Below are 26,418 nucleotides of genomic sequence, written 5' to 3'. Positions count from 1 at the left end.
TTTCAAACTCTGCCACTTCTTTATCAACTAAGTTCATGTAATATTCTAAATCCTTTGTTGTCATTTCAACAATCATCACGGCATTTTCACCAGGAGTAGATTACATCTCTAGAAACAACTTTCTTCGCTCATCCATAAGAAGCAACTCCTCATCTGTTAAAGTTTTTGTCATGAGATTTATCACATATTCAGTCTCTGCATTGAATTCTAATTCTCTTTCTGTTTTCACCACATCTGCAGTTCCTTCCTCCGCTGAAATCTTGAACCCCTCAAAGTCATTCATGAGGATTGGAATCAACTTCTGCCAAATTCCTGTTAATGTCGATATTTTGACCTTTTCCCCTTGAATCATGAATATTCTTAGTGTCATCTAGGACGCTGAATCCTTTCCAGAAAGTTTTCAGTGGACTTTGCACAGATCCATCAGAGGAATCACTATCCATGGCAGCTATAGCCTTACAAAATCTCTTTCTTTACTAATGAAACTTGAAAGTCAGAATTACTCCTTGAACAATGGGCTGCAAAATGGATATTGTGTTAGGAGGCATGAAAACATTATTCTTATAGTGCACCTCCATCAGAGCTCTTGGGTGACCAGATGCTTTGTCAGTGAGCAATCATATTTTGAAGGGAATCTTTTCTTTGAGCAGTAGGTCTCAGCAGTGGGCTTAAAATATTCACTAAACCATGTTGTAAACAGATGTGCTGTCACCCAGACTTTGTTGTGCCACTGACAGAGAACAGGCAGAGTAGATTGAGCATATTTCTAAGGGCCCTAGGGCTTTCAGAATAGCGAAGGAGCATTGGCTTCAACTTAAAGTCACCAACTGTATAGCTGTGAAAATCCTACGTGGCATCTTCTTTTAATATAATGCTGTTTTGTCTATACTGTAAATCTTTTGTTTAGTGTAGGCACTTTCATTAATTAACTTAGCTAGATCTTCTGGTTAACTTGCTGCAACTTCTACATCAGCAGTTGCTGCCTCACCTTGAACTCATGTTATAGAGATGGCTTCTTTTCTTAAATCTCATGAACTAGATTCAGCCTTTTCTTCTGCAGCTTCCTCACTTCTCTCAGATTTCATAGAATTTAAGAGAGTGAGGGCCTTGCTGTGGATTAGGCTTTGGCTTAATGGAATGTTGTTGCTGGTTCGATCTTCTATCCAGATCACTAAAGCTTCTTCCATATCAGCAGTAAGGCTGTTTCACTTTCTTATCATTCATGTATTCACTGGAGTAGCACTTTTTATTTCTTTCATGAACTTTTCCTTTGCATTCACAAGTTGGCTAACTGTTTGACTCAAGAGGCCTAGCTTTTGGCCTGTCTCAGCTTTCAACATGCCTTCCCCACTGAGCTTAATCATGTCTAGCTTTTGATTTAAAACAAGAGATGTGTGGCTCTTCTTTTCACCTGAACACTTAGAGGCTTATTAGGGGTTAGTAAGGTTGTTAGTTGGCCTGATTTCAATACTGTTGAGTCTCAGGAAGGGGGAAAAGATGGGGGAACAGCTAGTTGGAGCAGTGGGACACAACATTTATCAAGTAAGTTCCCCATTTTATATGGGTGCAGTTTCTGGCACCCCAAAGCAATTAAATGGTAACATCAAAGATCATTGATCACAGATAACCATAACAGGTATAATAATAATGATGAAAAAGTTTGAAATATTGCAAGAATTAGCAAATGTGGCACAGAAACAGACACACAAACACAAAATGAGCAAATGCTATTGGGAAAATGGTACCAATAGACTCGCTCAACACAGGGTTGTCACAAAGTTCCAATTTGTTTTCTTCAAAAAAGCAATATCTGCAAAACATAAGAATGAGGTGTGCTTGTATTCTTGGAAAACTACTGAAGCTTCAGGTTAAAGCTGTAGGAGTGAGTCTACAGCCTTCCTGCCTAGGGTTACAGTTTACACAGAACCCACAGCTTGATTGGTGACATCTGTAATTTTACCAGAGTGGCACTGTATGTAAAAACCAGCAACTTTGCTGTCAAGGGAGCAGACTCAATATGGTACAAATGGGAAAAAGTCCACAGCTTTGTCAACTAGAAATGGCAGAAACAAGGAAATCCTGTACCTGTGATATTCAGGGATTGTGTCTGCAAGTTGGTACGAATAGTGAACCAGCCAAGAATCTAACAAAAAATGCTAGAAATGAGAAAGCAATAAAAGGATTAATAAACTCTTCATACATCCCTGGCTGACTGGGAAACCTGAGAGAGAGAACCCAATGGAAAATAAAAGTCAAGCAAACTTACACAGTGGCTGAAGTTTGAATGTGTTCTCTATCCCACAACAGATCAGGTCTCAGAGGCGAGGAGCCTTATAAATTTGGATCATTTGAGCACCACCTCTACCCAAATCATTGGCTGACTAGTGATCTATTGAAACACAGAGGAGACTCCCAGGAAGACAGGCTAAAAAACAAAAATAAGAATAAAAATTCCCAACAGAAGCCACACATCATGGGAGAGACAAATTACACAGTTTAAGTTTAATTTATTGAAATGACACTTAGAAGAATAATTTTTAAATACATAATTATTACAGAATATTATCAAAAAATGTCCACTTTTCCAGAAAAATTGGAACCATGCAAAAAAAAAGCCACAGTAAAGTGTGGCCATACTCAGGGGAAAAAAGTAGACAGTAGAAATGTTTTCTCAGTAGGTGCAATTGTTGGGTTTAGCACATACTTCAGAGCCCTTTTTTATAAATATGTTCAAAGAATTATAGGAAAATATGTTCAGAGAATTACAGGAAAAGATAACGACAAATAAGGAATCTCAGTAATTCCAATTTTTCAAATGAAAATTCATGAGTTGAAAAGTACAGTAACAGAAATTTAAAATTTATTAGATGAGCTCAACAGATTTGAGATGACAGAAGAAACAGTGGACATGAAAGATTAATAGAAATTATTCATTCTGAAAAAAAAAACAGGAAAAAAGGTGAAGAGAAATGAACAGAGCCTAAGAAATGTGTGAAACAACATCAAGTCACCAAATTTGTGTAATGGAGTCCTATGAAGAAAGGAGTGAGAGAAAGAAAAGGAAGGAAAAACATTTTAAGAATTGCCAAAAACTTCCCAAATTTGATGGCAAATGTTAATCCACAGGTCCAAGAAATTTAAGAAAATCCAAATAGTATAAACACAAAATATCTACCTCTAGACACAGGGTAGTCACACTGTTTAAAAGCTAAAGACAAAAAATACTGAAAGCTGTAAGAAAAAAAATAACTCATGTGGAAGACAACAGCAATAAGATTAGCAGTTGACTTATCAGAAGTAGTTAAGCCCAGAAGACAGCAGAATGACAGTCACTGAAAGACAACGAAATTGCCAACCAGGAATTCTAAATCCAGTAAAATTATCTTTCACATATGAAAGTGAAAATAAAAACATTCCCATATAAACAAAGATTGAGAGACATGTTAGAAGACCTGCCTTAGAAGAAATACTAAAAGAAGTCCTTCCAGCTATAAAGAATGGAAACTCTAATCCACAGGAGGAAACAGAGAGTACCAGAAATGGTAAATATGTGGGTGGATATAAAAGGCTGTGTAGGGCTTCCCTGGTGGCACAGTGGTTGAGAGTCTACCTGCCGATGCAGGGGACACAGGTTCATGCCCCAGTCCGGGAAGATCCCACATGCTGTGGAGCGGCTAGGCCCGTGAGCCATGGCCGCTGAGCCTGCACATCCGGAGTCTGTGCTCCACAATGGGAGAGACCACAACAATGAGAGGCCCGCATACTGCAAAAAAAAAAAAAAAAAGGCTGTGTGTAGTATATTTTTTTTTAATTTTTAAAGAGACATGAGATTATTTAAAGCAACAATTATAGCACTGTAGTATTAAGATTATAATATATATAGATATGTGAGAATAGCACAAATAAGGGTAAAGGAAATAGAACTCTCTTGGAGTAAAATTGCTGTATTTTGCTATAATTAATTCATTATTAATCTGAAGTTAGTTGTAATAAGTTGAAGAAGTATATTGTAATCCCTAGAGTAACTACTCATACGTAAAAAAGGGAAATGAAACCAACAGAGAAATTGTAATAGCACGCTAAAAAATGTTTAACTGCAAAGAAGGCAGTAAAGGACGAAGAGAGGGGAGAAAAAAAGACATAAGATATATAGATAACAGATAGCCCAATGGCTGACATAAATTTAACCATATTAAACATTGCATTAAATACGAATATAGGAAAGACTCCAAAAAGTAGAGACTGAGAAAACAAAGGACTGGGTATGAAATGATAATAAGGAATTATTGTTTAAGAAATTTAAGCTGTAAGAAAAATTGAAAGCTGTAAGAAAAAAAACAACTCATGTGGAGGACAACAGCAATTGTTGGAGATGCAAAGCTTAATTATTCTTGCATCTTCATCTGTTAGAGACATAATTAAATATTAGGGGTGAAATGATATACAAAGAACTTGCCTTAAAATGCTACAGAAGACCATTGTTTCGGGGTGCTCAAGGAGAGGGGATTCACAGCACCTCCTAAACTAGCTCCAGAGACGGGTGCAAGCCGCGGCTATCAGCGCGGACACCAGAAACACATGAAACGCTAAGGCTGCTGCTGCAGCCACCAAGAAGCCTGTGTGCAAGCACAGGTCACTATCCACACCTCCCCTCCCAGGAGCCCGTGCAGCCCTCCACTGCCAGGGTCCTGTGATCCAGGGACAACTTCCCCAGGAGAGCACAGGCGCACCTCAGGCTGTTGCAACATCATGGCTGCCGCAGGCTCGCCCCACATTCCGTACCCCTCCCTCCAACTGGCCTAAGTGAGCCAGAGCCCCGTATCAGCTACTACTTTAACCCCACCCTGTTTGAGCGAAGAACAGACGCCCTCAGGAGACTTACACGCAGAGTCAGGGCCAAATCGAAAGCTAAACCCCAGGAGCTGTGCAAACAAAGAAGAGAAAGGGAAATCTCTCCCAGCAGCCTCAGGAGCAGCGGATTAAATCTGCACAGTCAACTTGATGTACCCTGCATCTGTGGAATACCTGAATAGACAACGGATCAGCCCAAAATTCACGCGGTGGACTTTGGGAGCAATGATATATATATTTTTTTCCTTTTTCTCTTTTTCCTTGTGGCTCACAGGGTCTTGGAGCTCCAGCCAGGTGTCAGGCCTGTGCCTCTAAGGTTGGAGAGCCGAGTACAGGACACTGGTCCACAAGAGACCTCCCAGCTCCACGTATCAAATGGTGAAAGCTCTCCCAGAGATGTACATCTCAATGCTAAGACCCAGCTCCACTCAATGACCAGCAAGCTACAATGCTGGACACCCTAGCCAAACAACTAGCAAGACAGGAACACAACCCCCACCCATTAGCAGAGAGGCTGCCTAAAATCATAATAAGGTCACAGACACCCCAAAACACACCACCGGACGCGATCCTGCCCACCACAAAGACAAGATCCAGCCTCATCCACCAGAACACAGGCACTAGTCCCCTCCACCAGGAAGCTGACACAACCCACTGAACCAACTTTAGACACTGGGGACAGATACCAAAACAACAGGGACTACGAACCTGCAGCCTGCGAAAAGGAGACCCCAAACACAGTAAGTTAAGCAAGATGAGAAGACAGAGAAACACACAGCAGATGAAGGAGCAAGGTAAAAACCTACAGACCAAACAAATGAAGAGGAAATAGGCAGTTTACCTGAAAAAGAATTCAGAGAAATGATAGTAAAGATAATCCAAAATCTTGGAAATAGAATGGAAAAATACAACAAACGTTTAACAAGGACCTAGAAGAACTAAAGGGCAAACAAACAGTGATGAGCAACACAATAAATGAAATTAAAAATTCTCTAGAAAGGATCAATAGCAGAATAACTGAAGCAGAAGAACGGATACGTGACCTGGAAGGTAAAACAGTGGAAATAACTACTGCAGAGCAGAATAAAGAAAAAAGAATGAAAAGAATTGAGGACAGTCTCAGAGACCTGTGGGGCAACATTAAATGTACCAACATTCAAACTTTAGGGGTCCCAGAAGAAGAAGAGAAAAAGAAAGGGACTGAGAAAATATTTGAAGAGATTATAGTTGAACATTTCCCTAAGATGGGAAAGGAAATAGTTAATCAAGTCCAGGAAGCACAGAGTGTCCCATACAGGATAAATCCAAGGAGAAACATGCCAAGACACATATTAATCAAACTCTCAAAAATTAAACACAAAGACAAAATATTAAAAGCAGCAAGGGAAAAGCAACAAATAACACACAAGGGAATCCCCATAAGGCTAACAGCTGATCTTTCAGAAGAAACTCTGCAAGGCAGAAGGGAGTGGCAGGACATATTTAAAGTGATGAAAGGGAAGAACCTACAACCAAAATTACTCTACCCAGCAAGGATCTTACTCAGATTTGACGGAGAAATTAACACCTTTCCAGACAAGCAAAAGCTAAGAGAATTCTGCACCACCAAACTAGCTTTACAACAAATGCTAAAGGAACTCCTCTAGGCAGGAAACACAAGAGAAGGAAAAGACCTACAATAACAAACCCAAAACAATTAAGAAAATGGTAATAGGAACATACATATCGATAATTACCTTAAATGTAAATGGATTAAATGCTCCAAACAAAAAACATAGCCTGGTTGAATGGATACAAACACAAGACCCGTATATATGCTGTCTACTAGAGACCCACTTCAGACCTAGGGACACATACAGACTGAAAGTGAGGGCATGGAAAAAGATATTCCATGCAAATGGAAGACAGAAGAAAGCTGGAGTAGCAATTCTCATATCAGACAAAGTAGACTTAAAGACTATTACAAGAGACAGAGAAGGACACTACATAGTGATCAAGGGATCAGTCCACGAAGATGATACAACAATTTGTAAATATTTATGCACCCAACATAGGAGCACCTCAATACATAAGGCAAATGCTAACAGTCATAATAGGGGAAATCAACAGTAACACAAGCATAGCAGGGGACTTTAACACCCCACTTTCACCAATGGACAGATCATCCAAGATGAAACTAAGTAAGGAAACACAAGCTTTAGATGATACATTAAACAAGATGGTCTTAATATTTATAGGACATTCCATCCAAAACCAACAAAACACACTTTCTGCTCAAGTGCTCATGGAACATTCTCCAGGATAGATTATATCTTGGGTCACAAATCAAGCCTTGGTAAATTTAAGAAAGTTGAAATCATATCAAGTATCTTTTCCAACCACAACACTATGAGACTAGATATCAATTACAGGAAAAATTCTGTAAAAAATACAAATACATGGAGGCTACACAATACACTAAATAATGAAGAGATCACTGAAGAAATCAAAAAGGAAATCAAAAATACCTAGAAACAAATGAAAACACGACAACCCAAAACCTATGGGTTGCAGCAAAAGCAGTTCTAAGAGGGAAGTGTATAGCAATACGATCCTACCTCAAGAAACAGGGAACATCTCAAATAAACAACCTAACCTTACATCTAAAGCAATTAGAGGAAGAAGAACAAAAAAACCCCAAAGTTAGCAGAAGGAAGGAAATCATAAAAATCAGATCAGAAATAAATGAAAAAGAAATGAAGGAAGCAATAGCAAAGATCAATAAAACGAAAAACTGGTTCTTTGAGAAGATAAACAAAATTGATGAACCATTAGCCAGACTCATCAAGAAAAAAAGGGAGAGGGCTCAAATCAATAGAATTAGAAATGAAAAAGGAGAAGTAACAACTGACACTGCAGAAATACAAAGGTTCATGAGAGATTACTGCAAGCAACTATATGCCAATAAATGGACAATCTGGAAGAAATGGACAAAGTCTTAGAAAAGCACAACCTTCTGAGACTGAACCAGGAAGAAATAGAAAATATAAACAGAAAAATCACAAGCAGTGAAATTGAAACTCTGATTAAAAATATTCCAATAAACAAAAGCCCAGGATCAGATGGCTTCACAGGCAAATTCTGTCGAACATTTAGAGAAGAGCTAACACCTATCCTTCTCAAACTTTTCCAAAATATAGCAGAGGGAGGAACACTCCCAAACTCATTCTACGAAGCCACCATCACCCTGATACCAAAACCAGACAAAGATGTCACAAAGTAAGAAAACTACAGGCCAATATCACTGATGAACATAGATGCAAAAATCCTCAACAAAATACTAGCAAACAGAATCCAACAGCACATTAAAAGGATCATACACCATGATCAAGTGGGGTTTTTCCCAGGAATGCAAGGATTCTTCAATATAGGCAAATCAATCAATGTGATACACCATGTTAACAAAGTGAAGGATAAAAACCATATGATCATCTCAGTAGAGGCAGAAAAAGCTTTCAACAAAATTCAACACCCATTTAGGATAAAAAAAAAACCCAGAAAGTAAGCATAGAGGGAACTTTCCTCAACACAATAAAGGCCATATATGACAAACCCACAGCCAACATCGTTCTCAATGGTGAAACACTGAAACCATTTCTACTAAGATCAGGAAGAAGACAAGGTTGCCCACTCTCACCACTATTATTCAACATAGTTTTGGAAGTTTTAACCACAGCAATCAGAGAAGAAAAAGAAATAAAATAAATCCAAACTGGAAAAGAAGAAATAAAGCTGTCACTGTTTGCAGATGACATGATACTATACATAGAGAATCCTGAAGACGCTACCAGAAAACTACTAGAGCTAAGCAGTGAATTTGGTAAAGTAGCAGGATACAAAATTAATGCACAGAAATCCCTTGCATTCCTATACAGCAGTGATGAAAAATCTGAAAGAGAAATTAAGGAAACACTCCCATTTACCATTGCAACAAAAAGAATAAAATACCTAGGTATAAGCATACCTAAGGAGACAAAAGACCTGTATGCAGAAAATTATAGGACACTGATGATAGAAATTTAAGATGATACAAACAGATGGAGAGATATACCATGTTCTTGGATTGGAAGAATCAACATTGTGAAAATGGCTATACTACCCAAAGCAATCTACAGATTCAGTGCAATTCCTATCAAACTACCAATGGCATTTTCCACAGAACTAGAACCAAAAATTTCACAATTTGTATGGAAACACAGAAGACCCCGAATAGCCAAAGCAATCTTCAGAAAGAAAAACGGAGCTGGACCAATCAGGCTCCCTGACTTCACACTATACTACAAAGTTACAGTAATCAAGGCAGTATGGTGCTGGAGCAAAAACAGAAATATAGATCAATGGAACAGGATAGAAAGCCCAGAGATAAACCCACGCACATATGGTCACCTTATTTTTGGTAAAGGAGGCAAGAATACACAGTGGAGAAAAGACAGCCTCTTCAATAAGTGGTGCTGAGAAAACTGGACAGCTACATGTAAAAGAATGAAACTAGAACACTTCCTAACACCATACACAAAAATAAACTCAAAATGGATTAAACACCTAAGTGTAACACCAGACACTATCAAACTCTTAGAGGAGAACATAGGCAGAACACTGTATGACATAAATCACAGCAAGATCCTTTTTGCCCTACCTCCTAGAGAAATGGAAATAAAAATAAAGCAATGGGACCTAAAGAAACTTAAAAGCTTTTGCACAGCAAAGGAAACCATAAACAGTATGAAAAGACAACCCTCAAAATGGGAGAAAATATTTGCAAATGAAGCAACTGACAAAGGATTAATCTTCAAAATATACAAGCAGCTCATGCAGCTCAATATCAAAAAAACAAACAACCCAATCCAGAAATGGGCAGAAGACCTAAATAGACATTTCTCCAAAGAAGATATACAGATTGCCAACAAACCCATGAAAGGATGCTCAACATCACTAATCATTAGAGAAGTGCAACTCAGAACCACAATGCGGTATCACCTCACACCTATCAGAATGGCCATCATCAAAAAAATCTACAAACAATAAATGCTGGAGAGGTTGTGCAGAAACGAGAACCCTCTTGCACTGTTGGTGAGAATGTAAATTGATAGAGTCACTATGGAGAACAATATGGAGTTTTCTTAAAAAACTAAAAATAGAACTACCATATGACCCAGCAGTCCCACTATGTGGCATATACCCTGAGAAAGTCATAATTCAAAAAAGGGTCATGTACCACAGTGTTCATTGCAGCTCTGTTTACAATAGCCAGGACATGGAAGCAACCTAAGTGTCCATCGACAGATGAATGGATAAAGAAGATGTGGCACATATATACAATGGAACATTACTCAGCCATAAAAAGAAACGAAGTTGAGTTATTTGTAGTGAGGTGGATGGACCTAGAGTCTGTCATACAGAGTGAAGTAAGTCAGAAAGAGAAAAACAAATACTGTATGCTGACACATATATATGGAATCTAAAAAAAAAAAATTATGAAGAACCTAGGGGCAGGATGGGAATAAAGATGCAGACATAGCCAGTGGACTTGAGGACTCGGGGAGGGGGAAGGGTAAGCTGGGAGGAAGTGAGAGGGTGGCATTGACATATATACACTACCAAGTATGAAATAGCTAGTGGGAAGCAGCCGCATAGCACAGGGAGATCAGCTCGGTGCTTTGTGACCACCTAGAGGGGTGAGATAGGGAGGGTGAGAGGGAGGAGATATGGGGATATAGGTATATGTATAGCTGACTCACTTTGTTATAAAGCAGAAACTAACACACCATTGTAAAGCAATTATACTCCAATAAAGACATTTAAAATTTTAAAATGCTACAGAAGAAAAAAAGCTTTAGGAAAATTGATGAAAGAATAATGACAAAATGAGTGTTTTTGAAATTTTCCAAAATAAAAGTTTTAAGAATATGTTATGTCCCAATTTTGAATGACAGCCCCTTCAGGCCAGGCTAATTTCTTATTGTTTTGACATGTCATCATTTTTTGAGTGCTTTCTTTCAGAGCAAAATGTCCCAGTCTCACTTCCTACCTTTATTGCTTCTGTTAGTTATCTATTCCTGCGTAAAAGAAATTACAGTAGTTGTCCCTTACCCATGGTTTCTGTTCGCACAGTTTCAGTTACCAGTCAGCTATGATCCAAAAATATTAAATGGAAAATTCCAAAAGTAATCTGTTGATAAGTTTGAAGTTGCATGCTGTTATGAGAAGCATGATGAAATCTCATGCCATCCAGCTTTGTCCCTCTCCATCCTGCCCGGGACATTGAATTATACCATTGTCCAGTGTATCTCACCAGTTATTCATTTAGTGGTTGTTGTAGGTCATCAGATTGACTGTCACAGTATTGCAGTGTTTATATTCAAGTAACCCTTATTTTACTTAATATTGCCTGAATGCCCAAGAGTAGTGATGCTGGCAATTCGGATATGTCAAAGAGAAGCCATAGTGCCTCCTTTAAGTGAATAGGTGAAAGTTCTAGACTTAACAAGGAAAGAAAAAAATCACATGATGAGTTTGCTAAGATCATCGTTAAGAATAGATTTCTATCTGAAATTGTGAGGAAGGAAAAAGAAATTCCTATTAGTTTTGCTGTCACACCTCAAACTGCAAAAGTGATAGCCACAGTGCTTGATCAGTTCTTAGTTAAGATGGAAAAGATGTTAAATTTATACAGGATATTTTGAGAGAGAGAGAGAGACCACATTCACATAACTTTTATTACAGTATATTGTTATAATTGTCCTATTTTATTAGTTATTTTTGTTAATCTCTTACTATGCCTAATTTATCAATTAACTTTATCATGGATTTTTTTTACATCTTTATTGGAGTATAATTGCTTTACAATGGTGTGTTAGTTTCCGCTTTATAACAAAGTGAATCAGTTATACGTATACATATGTTCCCATATCTCTTCCCTCTTGCGTCTCCCTCCCTCCCACCCTCCCTATCCCACCCCTCTAGGTGGTCACAAAGCACCGAGCTGATCTCCCTGTGCTATGAGGCTGCTTCCCACTAGCTCTCTACCTTACGTTTGGTAGTGTATATATGTCCATGCCACTCTCTCGCTTTGTCACAGCTTACCCTGTCCCCTCCCCATATCCTCAAGTCCATTCTCTAGTAGGTCTGTGTCTTTATTCCTGTCTTACCCCTAGGTTCTTCATGATATTTTTTTTCCTTAAATTCCATATATATGTGTTAGCATACGGTATTTGTCTTTCTTTTTCTGACTTACTTCACTCTGTATGACAGACTCTAGGTCCATCCACCTCATTTCAAATAGCTCAATTTCGTTTCTTTTTATGGCTGAGTAATATTCCATTGTATATATGTGCCACATCTTCTTTATCCATTCATCCGATGATGGGCACTTAGGTTGTTTCCATCTCCGGGCTATTGTAAATAGTGCTGCAATGAACATTGTGGTACATGACTCTTTCTGAATTTTGGTTTTCTCAGGGTATATGCCCAGTAGTGGGATTGCTGGGTCATATAGTAGTTCTATTTGTAGTTTTTTAAGGAACCTCCATACTGTTCTCCATAGTGGCTGTACCAATTCACAGTATATATAGGGTTCGGAATGATCTGCAGTTTCAGACATCTGCTGGGAGTCTTGGAATGTATCCCACATGGATAGAGGGGGACTACCATACTTCAAAACTTAGAGGCTTAAAGTGTTCATGGTCTCATATAGTTTCTGTGGGTCAGAAATTTGTGAGTGGCTTAGCTGTTAATTTGGTTTAGATTCTCTCATAGGGTTGCAGTTAAGCTGTTAAGCAGAGCTTTAACCTCTGAAGTCTTGATAGTAAATTTGCTTCTTCCATAATGGTTCTTTTACATGGTTGGCAAGTTAGTGTTGATTGTTGGTAGGAGGCCTTTGATCCTTACCATGTTGACCTCTCAGTAGGACTGTTTCAAGTTTGCCAGCCTCCCCCAGAATGAATGGTCCAAAAGAGAGTAAGGTGGACACTTGTGTGTGTTTTATGACCTCGAGTCATACAATATAATTCCCACAATATTCCTTAGATTACACGTCAGCCTTATTCATTTTCAGAAGAGATTATATTAAGGGCATGAATACCAGGAGACAATGGTCAATTGGGAGTCACCTTGTAGGCTGATACTACATTACCCTAGCACAGGAATCTCCCACAAGCCCTTTTTCCTTTTGATATAGAGTCATATGTAAAGATCAAAATCTTGTTACTAGGGTTACTCATTGTCAATTGGTTGTCATTTCTGCTAGGCACCATTCGTACACAGAGCTAAGAAATATATATATTTCTCTATATATACACATATGTTTAAATCACACATTCATATTGATATTTCTGACTTAAATTTAGCATAAGAGGGTTTTTACCTCTTTACTTTTATGTTTTCCATTTTTATTTTTTGGAAATATGTAAAAAATTTACATAGTTAAAAAGTCAAAACCATGTTAAAAAATATATATATATATTTAGAGAAGTCTTTCTTATATGCCTCCCTCTACACCCCTTTGCTACCAGTAACCATTTTTATTTGTTTTTGGTCTATCCTTCCAGTGTTTCATTCTGCAAATATAGATGAATGCATGCACACGTACAAATATGTGTATTCTTATTCTCCATTCTCCTCCCGTTCAATCTCCTGTCTCCTACAAAGGATAGCATACTTTATATGGTGTTCTGTGCCTTACATTTTAATTTAACAGTATATCCTGGGTATTACTCCATAACTTTATTTGGAGATCTTCATTTTCTTATGGCTATGTATGATCTATTATGTGGATATAATATTGAGAGTCTTTTGGGTCAGTCTTTTGCTGGAAATAATGTGCAGCAAATAATAGTGTGTCATTTCGTACTTGTACCAGGTGTGTTGGTGGGGTAGATTGCTAAAGTGGGACTGCTTGGGGCAAAGGAAAAATATGTATACAATTTTGTTGGATATTGGCAAATTCCCCTTCATAGGTATTATACCATTTTTGCTGTCCCATCGGAGATACTGTGAGGATTAAATGAGTTCATGTGTGTAGAGTGCCTGACACAATGACCGTTTAATCAAAATAGCTGTTACCCTAAAGTCCACATCCTTAGACCTTTCCTACATTGTCAAATGAATTTCAAGACTTCTCAATATCCTGCATACATTTCTAGATACATATTTCACTTTACATGTAGCCCCTTTAATTGCTTTGTGCAGAACTAAACATGACACTTGGTGGTAGATCATTCCAAAATGTTTATTTTATATGTTTAAGAGGTTGAAAAACAACCTGAAAGAAGAATCAGATAGGAGGCCCTATTCTTTCATACATTCTCAAACATTGAGGTTTACATTTATAAAGTGGCAATTTACATTGGAATGTTTCTGTCCCATAAAACCATTCAACATTATGATGGTAAATTCCTTCAAGATAATAAACTGCAGAATACTTTGGGAAAATAATTATCCTAACTGAGCCTGCATTTTAATATTTTATTTTTGGAACCACCTATAGTTTAGCTAGTTGAATACAGGCTAAGGTGAAGGGCTCTAATCTGTTCAGTGATCACAGGCTGTACCCCTCTGTCTTGATTATTGCCTAACAGATTTATGGCTTAATTACAAGAACAATCAAATATAAATGAGTCCAGAAACATCGTTAGTATATGCTTTAAAAATAAGTGAAAATTTACTAGCTGCTGATGGTATTAAAAAAGGATTACTTGCTAAAGTACTTTTAGAATAGTTTATTTAACCTAGGGGAGATAACTGTTAATATATTGAGATTAAAACTCTAGAAAAATTATTTCTCCATTGGTTCCAGTATTTTTATATGCATAACTGGTTTTTTAGAAATGTTTTTGTTTTTACTTAAACAAGTAGTAACTTATCTAAAATAAGTAGCTATTTAATAAAGTAATAGTAATAATTTGAATAAAACTAGATGCATTTATTTTAGTAGTTTGTTAATAAACTTTTCTGAAAATTCTCTGTTATATTATCTGCCAGTGCTTCATCATCTTTGTAACATTGTAGATTTATAAATTAGTACATGACACTCTTATTCTTTGCCCATTTAAATTTATTTCTAGGTGCTAACTGCCAAAGAAAGGAAAACTCAGATTGATGATAGAAACAAATTGACTGAGCATTTTATCATCACACTGCCTATGTTGCTATCAAAGGTACAGTTTCATTTACAGTTTTGTGATAATATGCCACTGAGTTTGCTTATTACACTGTACTATTAAAGTAGTTACTTTGTTTTCTTTGCTTCTCCTTCTAGTATTCTGCAGATGCAGAGAAGGTAGCAAACTTGCTACAAATCCCACAGTATTTTGATCTAGAAATTTATAGCACAGGTAGAATGGAAAAGGTAAGACACTATAAAATTGAAATTCTGCTATTATAGTCAGTTTTATTAACTGAATTATTTTATTTTCATGTAATATATAGGCTTATTTGTTATATGACAGATGCTTTTTTTAAATTTTTGTTAATCTAAATATCATAGTTTTTCTTTTTTTCCTCCTCAGCATCTAGATGCTTTACTAAAACAGATTAAATTTGTTGTGGAGAAACACATAGAATCAGATGTTCTAGAAGCCTGCAGTAAAACCTATAGCATCTTATGCAGTGAAGAGTATACCATCCAGAACAGAGTTGACATAGCTCGAAGCCAACTGATTGATGAGTTTGTAGATCGATTCAATCATTCTGTGGAAGATCTATTGCAAGAGGTCTGTTTTAAAGTTAATGTGTACATATAATGATTTTGGCTAATAATTTTTCAAGGTAGCTGAGTTTTAAATTGTTTCCATTTTAAAATAAAATCTAGTAGAATTCTCTACTTTCAAAACTTAGCAGCATTATTGCAGTTGTTCATTTTATGAAGATCAGCCTTAGTTACACTTCATTTTTATTTTAAAAATCTGTTTCATAAAAGACAGACTTTTTTTTTCTCTTTTAAAAAGGTCTGACTTTTCTTAAGTCATTTTTTCATTTTCTATTCCTGGGGCCTAATTTGCATTTTAATATTACTGAACTATTACGTGCTAATGAATAGAACATAAAAATTGTGTGCTTTATAAAGGATAGCTGCTTTAGGATAGCACACCAGTGGTGTGCCTAAGATAGCAGCAAGCATCTCCAACTGGTTATTTTTATAATTATTTCTGTGATTCCTGTCTCTTGCCCTCTCCTTTCAATCTATGTAAGGCAATCTGGAATTCCCACAGCTTTGTATGTCCTGACGGCCAGGCTGATAGGATTTACTTTTAATCCATGTAATCAGTTTTCCCCTACTTTAATTTTTAATTTTAACTTTTAATTTTTTTCAACCATTTTTTGATTTTCATTGTGATTTTGAAGTTACAGATGTAACTGACAATCAGTAAAATCTTTCAAATAACCAATAAAATCTTTAAAGTACCTATCCTTTCACTCAGCAGTTTCAAGGAATTTATCCAAAGGTATTAATCAGAAAATTGTACGAAGTCACATTTATGACATTGTTTAAAATGCAAAAGTGGTTATTTCTGGGTGTTGGGCTTATGGGTGTTTTTTTACTTTTTGTTTTTTTGCTTATTTGTATTTTCTCATTTATCAACAGTGAATATATACTATTTATATAATAAAAAAGAATTTTTCTTTAGGCAGTAAATATTAATAGACTTCCATGTGAATTTGAGGATGAGTAAATTTATGGTATTAAGGTACTGTCTGCTCTTTTTTTTATAGGGAGAAGAAGCTGATGATGATGATATTTACAATGTTCTTTCTACATTAAAGCGGTTAACCTCTTTCCACAAGTATGTCATTTTATTTAAAGTAGATTTAATGAATAACCTATATTAGTCAACATAAAACAAACTGATTGCAATGTTTAACATCCATGTAATACTGGGAAATTTTAGAGAAATATTGAGATGTTGTGATGTTTTTATTATTCAGATTTCCTACAGATAAATTATGAGTTTTTATTATAATTTGATTACTTAAGGAGTAAGATTTATCATTCTGTGTAATGAATGTACACTGTACACTGTAAAAGTTTAAGATAATCAGTATAATTAACAAATTAGATGGGCTTATTCTGCAAGCTAGAGTTTTTATAGGTATAATTTTCAGTTGCTAGCTCTTAGAAATCTTACTAAATAAAAATCACAGCTTTGGAGAAAGCCACAAAATTATTTCTATAAGCTTTTTTTCCTGAATTGTCCTTGTTTGTCTAGTTTGTTTATTATTGTGTTCTTACTATGTAGACAGAACTGTTGGATTTGAATAAGGAAAAAAAGGCTCAGATCAATGAAATAGGTGTCATTTTCAAATTGTAATTTGCATATCCTTTGTAATAAAACATGCTTATCTTCTCCATAAAGAAAGGAAAATAAAGAACTTTGTTGTGAAAAAGAATGTTTAGGCGTAGCCCTTACTTTGATGAATACTTCAGATTTCAAAAGCAGTGTCTAAAATCTAAACCTTTTCTGTATACGCAAGTACAGAATTCCATGGAGAAACAAACTCTTATTTGAAAAAATATTTTGACATCTGAAAATAAAAGTTGACAACCAGTGTCAAAACTCCTATTTAAGAAAATATTTTGACGTTTGAAAATAAAAATTGACAATGAGTAATTGTGCTATTTTTAGTAGCAGAGCTCATGAGAATTTACACTGTCAGTGTTATCTCATTCAGAAGTCCTCAGCACATGTAAATAGCTACACTAAAGTTTTTGAACTGTGCCATATTTCCTTTACCCTGACTTTGTCTTTAATTTATCTCCATCTCGTGAATACAAATCTCTTTTTCAAAAATACGCATGTATTTATACTTTGAAATTCTGAATGAATTTGTTTAAATGTGCTTTAAAACATACTAGAAAGAAAGAAATGGTAACATTCACTTTAACATACGAAGTTTTATGGTTTTTGATTTCTTTTAATGAATTCCTAATATCAGCTTCCACTCTGTCTTTCTCTACCCGTCTCCCTCTTCTTTTCTCCCCCTCTCATTCCCCCCTTCCTAATTTTTTTCTTTCTCTCTTTGTTTTTTTCTCCCTCTCCTTCTCCCTCTTTCTCTTTTTCTTTCTAAGTTTGAGGACTTGAACATTTCCTTATGGAACTTCCACAGTTCTACTAGAAAATGAAGTTACTTTATTCTTCCCTCATTGAAACTGAGCTCAACAAATTTAAACCTTCCTCCACTCTAGAATAAAGTTAATGCATTTTTGTTTATTTTAGCGCTCATGATCTCACAAAATGGGATCTGTTTGGTAATTGCTACAGATTATTGAAGACTGGAATTGAACATGGAGCTATGCCAGAACAGGTAGGAGTTTATTGATATTCTTTCTGTGTCATTTTAGAAAGCTTTTCTGATATCGTGTAGGATTATCAAAAGCCTTTCATGGAACATAGTTGATAATTCTTAAACGCAGCCACTTCCTTTGAGAATTATTGCCATAGTGATTCAGTGTTACAGATGGATATATTATATCTTCAGATTTGAACAGAAAAGAATAGAAAAAGTTTGCTATAATGTAGCAAAAGTTTAATATTTAATTTTGACATAAACATTATGACTATTTTAGGGAAAATACCATTACTTACTATAGTAGCAATTTCAAAACTTCATCAGTTTAATATAATGAAAATTTCTGATCATGGCTGTATTTTGGGCACTGTTCTAGGTAATGATAATAGTAAGCCTTAGATATGGCTTAGTTTTTGTGGTGAATCATACTTACATAAGTTTGGAGGCCTTTAGCAGATTTTAGACTTTTTTGCATTCATATAAGTTGGAGTGAAAAGGGCAGGAATTCAACAAACTCTCTCCAGTCTGGAAGAGACTTGGAATAGTCAACTTAATTATCATACAGAGAATTAAGAATTTAATACTTCTGTATGAGAACTAACTTGTTACTTACTAATTAACAATTATAATTATTGCTAATTAACAGTAACAATCTGTTATTAAGAATTAGGAGTTATTTTATACATTGCAGACACTCATTCATGTAGACCAAAACACCAACCCCATAAGTTAGGTATAAGGTGGTGTTTAGGTGTGAGCTCATCCATTCCTGTTTTGGTAATATGGGATGCTTAGATGACACTTCATTATACTAAAGTAATCAATAGATATAACAAAATTATAATTTCATGTTAAAAGTTCATCATAGAAACAATGCTTTATTATTGCTATGATTAACTCTTAAATTGCCTTAATTCATGTCTTTGATCGCTCCTTTGTAGCCACTCTTAATAACAAATGTCCCTGATTGTGTTAGGTGTTTTATTATAGTTTGTGGAAAAATGCTGAAAATTTAACCCCTTGTTTTTCTTCATTTATTGTTGACTCTTCAGCTTTGATCCTCTTTTCGTCTCAAACTTTTCAGTAGCCTAAATGCAATTCACTGATACTCTAAGCTGTGCTTCAGAGTTGAAAGGGAATGATAGAGTTAAGATAATCTTTTTTTTGATTTTCACATTTTCCTCAAGAAGAGAATAAGAATAGCACTTCTCTGTTTTATCTGGAGATTATAACTATATCTAAATTTATTTTTAATTCTCCATACCATCATTTATTGTCTTAGACCTGACTTGTTACAGTCTCACAATGTTGTTCTGTGATTATGTTGGTTTTCTATTATTTATTTTTTACTGCATATGCATTATCTACCCAATTTTATTTTAATTTCTTTGAGTAAGAGAGCATTTATGTGAGATTTGCTTTAACTTTGTTAACTTCTTATACACACATTCTTTATTACTTTAAACATGTGTATGAAGTTTGAATACCTCACTACTAGATTGCACTCTTATTCATTTTAGCAATCAGAAATGATTTAGCATTTAGCACCTCTTAGAAACATCTCTTTAGATACTCAGTACTGAGAATCCAAAACCTGTATTCAGCCATTTCTTCATAGGACCATGCAAGCTTACTTTTTTAGATTCCAACTCTGTTCCTTTTAATTAGAATCCAAGAAAATACTCTTTTAGAGCAAGGATATCAAAGAACTGCCAAAAAGTTTGCTGTTTGTTAACCCTCAGTTATGCTTAACATTTTGAAGATACCTTAAAACTTTCTAGCTATTTGGGGGGAACTGTATTGTCCTTATATGCTTGACTGTTTGTTTTCCATGGTAACCATTTCAACTAGAAGTTTCGCAGGCCCACTCTTCAGGATTAACTGAATTCTTTTTTCCTTCCTCTTTCTGTGGTCTACCTTTTCTCATGTCAGTGCTATTTTAACAATTATACTAGAATAGGTAAAACCAAAGTTTAAAAAATTCAGCTATTCTTAAAATACTTTTTTTAAAGTTGAATTATAGAAAAGTTATAATCGAAAAATCAACTCTTATTTCCTTCAATTCATCAATTGTCAATAATTTTTCCCAGTTGTACTCTTACATGCTTGCGTGCCTCTCGCTCTCTCTCCCTCTCACTCTTCCTCCCCATATAATATTAATATGCATGTGTACAATAAATATTAATAATATTTTTATAGCAATTTTTCTCCAGCCCAGGATCCAAGCCATAATAGCACATTGTATTTCTTTTTTTTTAGAAAATTTTTTAAAATAAATTTATTTATTTATTTTTGGCTGTGTTTGGTCTTCGTTGCTGCACATGGGCTTTCTCAAGTTGGTGGCGAGCGGGGCCTGCTCTTTGTTGAGGTGCACGGGCTTCTCACTGCAGTAACTTCTCTTGTTGCAGAGCACAGGCTCTAGGCATGTGGGCTTCAGTAGTTGTGGTGCATGGGCTCCAGTAGTTGTGGTGCGTGGGCTCAGTAGTTGTGGCTCATGGGCTCTAGAGCACAGGCTCAGCAATTGTGGCACACGGGCTTAGTTGCTCCATGGCATGTGGAATCTTCCCAACCAGGGCTTGAACCCATGTCCCCTGCACTGGCAGGTGGATTCTTAACCACTGCACCACCAGGGAAGTCCCACATTGCATTTTTGTAATGTCTTTTTTTTGTTCTCCTTTAATCTGAATGGTTTTTCAGGCTTTGCCTTTCATGACATTGACATTTGGAAGAGTACAGACCAGTTATTTTATAGAATGTTCTCCATTTACTTTTGTCTGATCTACACGTTTAGATTGAGCATTCGTGGCAGGAATGCTACATAATTGATATTCTGTTTTCAGTGAATCACATCAGGAAGCACATGATGGCAGTTTGTTCAGTATTGTTGATAATTAATTTTGATCACTTTAGTAAGTAACGTCTGCTGAGTATCTCCCATGTAGAGTTACCATTTTCTTTTGTAATGAGTAAGTAATCTGTGGGAATATTCTTTAAGACTGTGTAAATAATCCTGTTTCTTATCAAACTTTGACATAATAATTTGAGCATTCTTTTGTGATTTTGCCTGACTCGTTTATTATTATGATAGTCACAAAATGGTAACTGAAGTGGCGATTTCCTAACTCTGTCATTTATTTTATATTTATTTGTTGGCCCTCTGCTCTAAGGAAGAACTTTCCCTTCTCCCTTTGGTTATTTATGTATTTATTAATTTGTTTACCTTTTTAAATTTCAAATTTATTTTTTAAAATTTAGTATCAGTGTGGACTCATGGGTTTCTGTTTTATTCCTGTTCTGTTCATCTGGTTAAAACAGTACTATTGTTATTCATTTTGGTGCTGAAATTATTGCAGATTTAGCCAGGGGGAATTTCTTTCCAGCCTGTTCCTATGTGCTTTAAATATTTTTTTGAGCACTTCCATACTTTCTGGCACAAGAATATGTTCCAGGGTCTGTTTATGCCTACCCCTATGCTAATGAATTCTTAACCTATGGAAAATATAAAACTTACTGCAGTTCCCTAACACAATAGTCATTCGTTTGTAAAGAACCCACATTTCAGAATTTATTGTAGTATTTCTTCAAACATTTTTTTGTAAAATGAAGGCAAAAAATATTAAAATTCTCCTTATCCTGTTTTGTGGCCTTTGTGCCAATTTCCTGTTGGTATATCTGTATATCTGTAAGTTTAAACCTTCCCTTAGGCAACATCTAAGAAAAATTAAATATTAAAATTCTGCTTCAATACATAGTTCCAAGAATATCTTTCCAGATTCTAAAAATTGAAAACCAATAAAGAACAATTCATAAATTATTTTGGTAAATATATGCTGTATAACAAAATAGTGTGATTAAACCCATAAAGAAGGAAATGTAATCATATCAGTAACTTGGGACCTATCAAGCCATCAATAATAGAAAATTTAAGTTTTGTACTTATTATGTACCAGGTACTATTTTAAGTCTTTATGTGCATACATTTCTTGAAGCCTCATGACAACCCTTTAGAATATACATCGTTATTCTCATTTTATTGATTATGAAACTGAAACATAGAGATATTAAATAACTTGCCTAAAGTCTCATAGCTGTTGCATACCCACTTTAACCATGCTTTTAAATTATTTTCATTGTCTCTTCAAATTTTCTACTGCTAATTTGCTACTGCTATTTATAGTATCCCATGCCTTCTGATGTTTGCCCCATGTCAAACTCTTATTGTTTTGTATTTTTATTTTTTCCAAACTTCTTTTGCACTGTATTGTTTCATTGGGAATTGTGGGGAGAGATTAGATGCTGGTACTTAACCTATCATTGTGAACTAGAAATCAACACATTTCTTTAGACAGAACATAATACAGGAGTTGTTTAATTTTAGTCCAGTTTTTGCTTATGATTATATTAAGGCTTATTTGTTACTAGCTTCAGTGTTTGTGCTTTTCTTCGCATTTACTCAAAACTATTACTGCAAACTCTGCTCTTTGCCACACTGATTCTTATTTTTTTAATTATTATACAGTAAAACTGACTTGTCTTCCTTCCTGTGTAAAGTTATGAATTTTAACATATGTATAGATTTACGTAGTCACCACCACAATCAGGATACAAAACAGTTTCATCATCCCCGAAACTTCTTCATATTATCCCCTTATAGTCATATGACTGAGCTACTTACAACTCCTGAAAACCACCCATCTGTTTTCCATCACTATAGTTTTGTCTTTCTGAGATTTCCAAATAAATGGAATTGTACAGTATGTAAACCCTGAGCATAATGCCTTTGAGATTAATCCAAGTTGTTGTGTGAGTCAGTAGTTGGTTTGTTTTTACTGCTTAGTTGTATTCCATTGTGTAGATGCACCACAGTTTGTTTTATTCATTCAACTGTTGAAAGATATTTGGGTTGTTTCCAGCTTTTGGCTATCACAATAAAAAGTGCTATGAATATTAGTATACAGTCCGTCGTTTGAACATAAATTTTCATTTCTCTAAAGTAAATGCCCAGGAGTATAATTGCTGGGTCTTATGATAAGTGTATGTTTAACTTTATTAGAAACTGCCAAACCATTTTCCAGAGTGGCTGTACCATTCTGCATTTCTTCCAGCAACATATGAGAGTTCCAGTTGTTCTGCATCCTCATCAGCACTTGATATTATCAATATTTTTTACTCTAGCCATCCAAGTAGATATGTAGTGGTGTTTCACTGTGCTTTTTAATATATATTTTCTTAATGCTAATGATGTTGAACATCTTTTCATGCACTTATTTACCAGGCTTATGCCTTTTTTGGTGAAACCATGTTGATTATTAATTTGTACCTAAAGGCTCTTTTTAAAAGGGAATATTAATGTCACTCATGTTAACCAAGTCTAAATATGATAAAAAGATCAGTTTTGGATATTAGAAGCAGACTAGTATTAAGTTTAGTTCACTCTTTTTTTTTTTTTTTTTTTGCGGTACACGGGCCTCTCACTGTTGGTGGCCTCTCCCGTTGCGGAGCACAGACTCCGGACGCACAGGCTCAGCGGCCATGGCTCACGGGCCCAGCCGCTCCGTGGCATGTGGGATCTTCCTGGACCGGGGCATGAACCCGCGTCCCCTGCATCAGCAGGCGGACTCTCAACCACTGCGCCACCACGGAAGCCCTAGTTCACTCTTTTGTCATGTACTTGTGCACTAAAAAATTTGAGCCTCCTTCCCCTTAAAGTCTCTTGCAAGCAGAAAAGTAAAAGAGCCTAAATTTATCCCAGTCATTATGTGGATTTTCAGAATTTTAAACATGTCCTATATGTGTAGATAACATATATCTGCACTTGCGTTTATTAGTTTCCTGTCAGGTTTTATTTTCAGGCAAATTCAGTTTTTCTAAACTTTAAACATTCTAAGAGTTTATCCCTTGGTCTTAACTTAGATGTAATAATACAGTTCATCTTCATTTTCAAGATATATCATTAGCTGTAGGTTGAATGATTCTTATTGATTCAGTCTGCTAATCAAAGGTAGAGCTAGCTCCTTTAAATAGATAAAAGTAATTATTAAGAAAAAAGGCTAATACAAAATAATTTTTATGTTGGTTAAGGTAATGCTAACTGCTATAATAGATTAATCTCAATATCTCAGAGGCTTAACACAATAGAAATTTATTTCTCACTTACATAACATTAAGGCACAATTAAAGGAAGCGACGTGTCACTGCACTGCCAAGTCATTCAGGGACCCATGGTCTCTTGGGTTATTGGTATCCTGCTGGCGGATAGGGAAGGAGAAGATGGAGAAGGCAGTCCTGCTTCTTAACTAATTTTTGCCCAGAAGTATGCAATATACATTACTGTGTCCTTCCAGGTACATCATTGCCTTGTGGAAAAATGAGGTCAGAAGAGTAGGGTTGGAAGAAATTCTTAGTCATCAGACTAATAATTGGAATTATTTGAAGATCCTTTCCAGGGTCAGAGCAGTGTTAGTCAAGAAAAGGCAGAAGGACTGTGGTGCTAATAGGTTAGAATAATCTCTCTTGGCTTTTTTGTTGTTTTATTGCTTGTCCTTCTTGTTTTACATGACTACAGAAAGATGAAGTTGCTAAATAAACGACTTTTGACGAGTTAGGATAACATTGCTAGTATAGGGGATAAAATCAATATGACTGATGTAAAGCCTGGAAGGAAGAGTTTTGAATTTTCTTTTGAAGTGTGATCAACTATATTGTTATATAATTATACCTGTGAGAAAGCAAAATATTTCCCAGTCAATGAGAGTGAGCTTTTTATTTTAAAATAATACAGTGGAGCCCTTTTAAAGTAAATGTATGATGAATACCAATATATTGAAAATTAAAATGGAGATGCTGTATTGGAAATAGGTATTGAAGTGACCAATCTCTCTTCTCTTATAACCACATCTAAGAAACTTGTGTGCACAACTTTGGAACACACTTTGAATAATTCCTAGTATATAGGTCATAGAAATGTAGAAGGAAAGGAAATGATATTTGTAATGATTAGGATAGATATAACCAAAATCAGGCCGTTCTTCAACATTACTTTTTTCCATATCTTAATTTCCCGTTGGTTAATGTTCATTTGTATATCACTCTTCTAGTAATTTAACAATGCAGATTGTTTCAAATTCAAGAAAAAGTTTTAAATCACACAAACCACTTTAGTACTTCTTAGTATAAAGTAAAGGTTATCACAAGGTGTCTCAGAACCAGAGGTGTACCATATTGAGTATCCCCTAAGTATAGTAAGATGATTTCTTTAACATTAATGTTCATAAGTTGACAGTGTTTCGGTAGTCTTATTTCTGGCATTCTGACATGAATCAATCATTTAATTATCATGTTTAATAAAACCCTGACATCTCATTAGTTTTGTATGAAAAGCAGCACCACTCATCCCTCTAATTCTGATGAGTTATTTTCAGTGCTGAGTAGGTGCATTGGAGATATCTTTTACTTACGTGATCTGAAACCTGAAATTTTTAAAGTAAAACCAGCCAAAATTGTACTTCCTGAAGCATTCCACTTACTGATTTCTCTTTTGATTTATTCTCTACATTCTCTTAGGGTTTTTAGTTTATCAGGAGGAGAAAATAATAGAGACATTATAATAATGGAATATCATATTATCAGACATGCTTTATTGCAATAAAGATGTACCATGTATTCAAACAAAAATGTAGTAAAAGACCTATCCAAGGGCTTCCCTGGTGGCGCAGTGGTTGAGAGTCCGCCTGCCGATGCAGGGGACACGGGTTCGTGCCCCGGTCCGGGAAGATCCCACATGCGGCAGAGTGGCTGGGCCCGTGAGCCATGGTCGCTGAGCCTGTGCGTCCGGAGCCTGTGCTGCGCAATGGGAGAGGCCACAACAGTGAGAGGCCCGCATACCGGAAAAAAAAAAAAAGACCTATCCAAAATGAAATTTTCTTTTTTATTATGATTCTTAACCAGTGTTTATTTTCCTAAATTCTTCTATTTGTCTCTGTGAAAAATATGGATAAACATTTCACAGAACAGGAATTCAGGCCCAATAAAAAATGAAAAGGTGCTCATCTCCATTGGTAATTAGAAAAATGTAAATTAATACCACATTAAGATACTACTCGTACATAATAAAATAACCAGATTTAAAACATCTGATGATATCAAATGTTGGTAAAAACATGGAGCCGCAGGAACTGTCAAAGACTATTAGATACATCCACTGTGGACAAAAATTTGGTACTATCTACTGTAAAGTTAAATATA

At 35.7% G+C, this 26,418-nt stretch overlaps 1 protein-coding gene across 1 annotated transcript in view; it reads left to right on the top strand.

Moving 5' to 3' along the window:
• STAG1 (stromal antigen 1) overlaps window positions 1-26,418 on the top strand; it is a 444,727-nt gene that overhangs the window by 377,709 nt on the left and 40,600 nt on the right. The window contains exons 17-21 of the mRNA XM_032629925.1: window positions 14,952-15,044; window positions 15,146-15,235; window positions 15,396-15,599; window positions 16,600-16,670; window positions 18,102-18,189. Coding sequence (XP_032485816.1) covers window positions 14,952-15,044; window positions 15,146-15,235; window positions 15,396-15,599; window positions 16,600-16,670; window positions 18,102-18,189 — 546 coding nt within the window. The remainder of the gene's footprint in view (window positions 1-14,951; window positions 15,045-15,145; window positions 15,236-15,395; window positions 15,600-16,599; window positions 16,671-18,101; window positions 18,190-26,418) is intronic.

This window comes from Phocoena sinus, chromosome 4 (assembly GCF_008692025.1).
Source record: "Phocoena sinus isolate mPhoSin1 chromosome 4, mPhoSin1.pri, whole genome shotgun sequence".
Taxonomy (NCBI): Eukaryota; Metazoa; Chordata; class Mammalia; order Artiodactyla; family Phocoenidae; genus Phocoena; species Phocoena sinus.
Note: the sequence above shows the minus strand (reverse complement) of the source record. Positions and strands in the feature narration are given on the sequence as shown.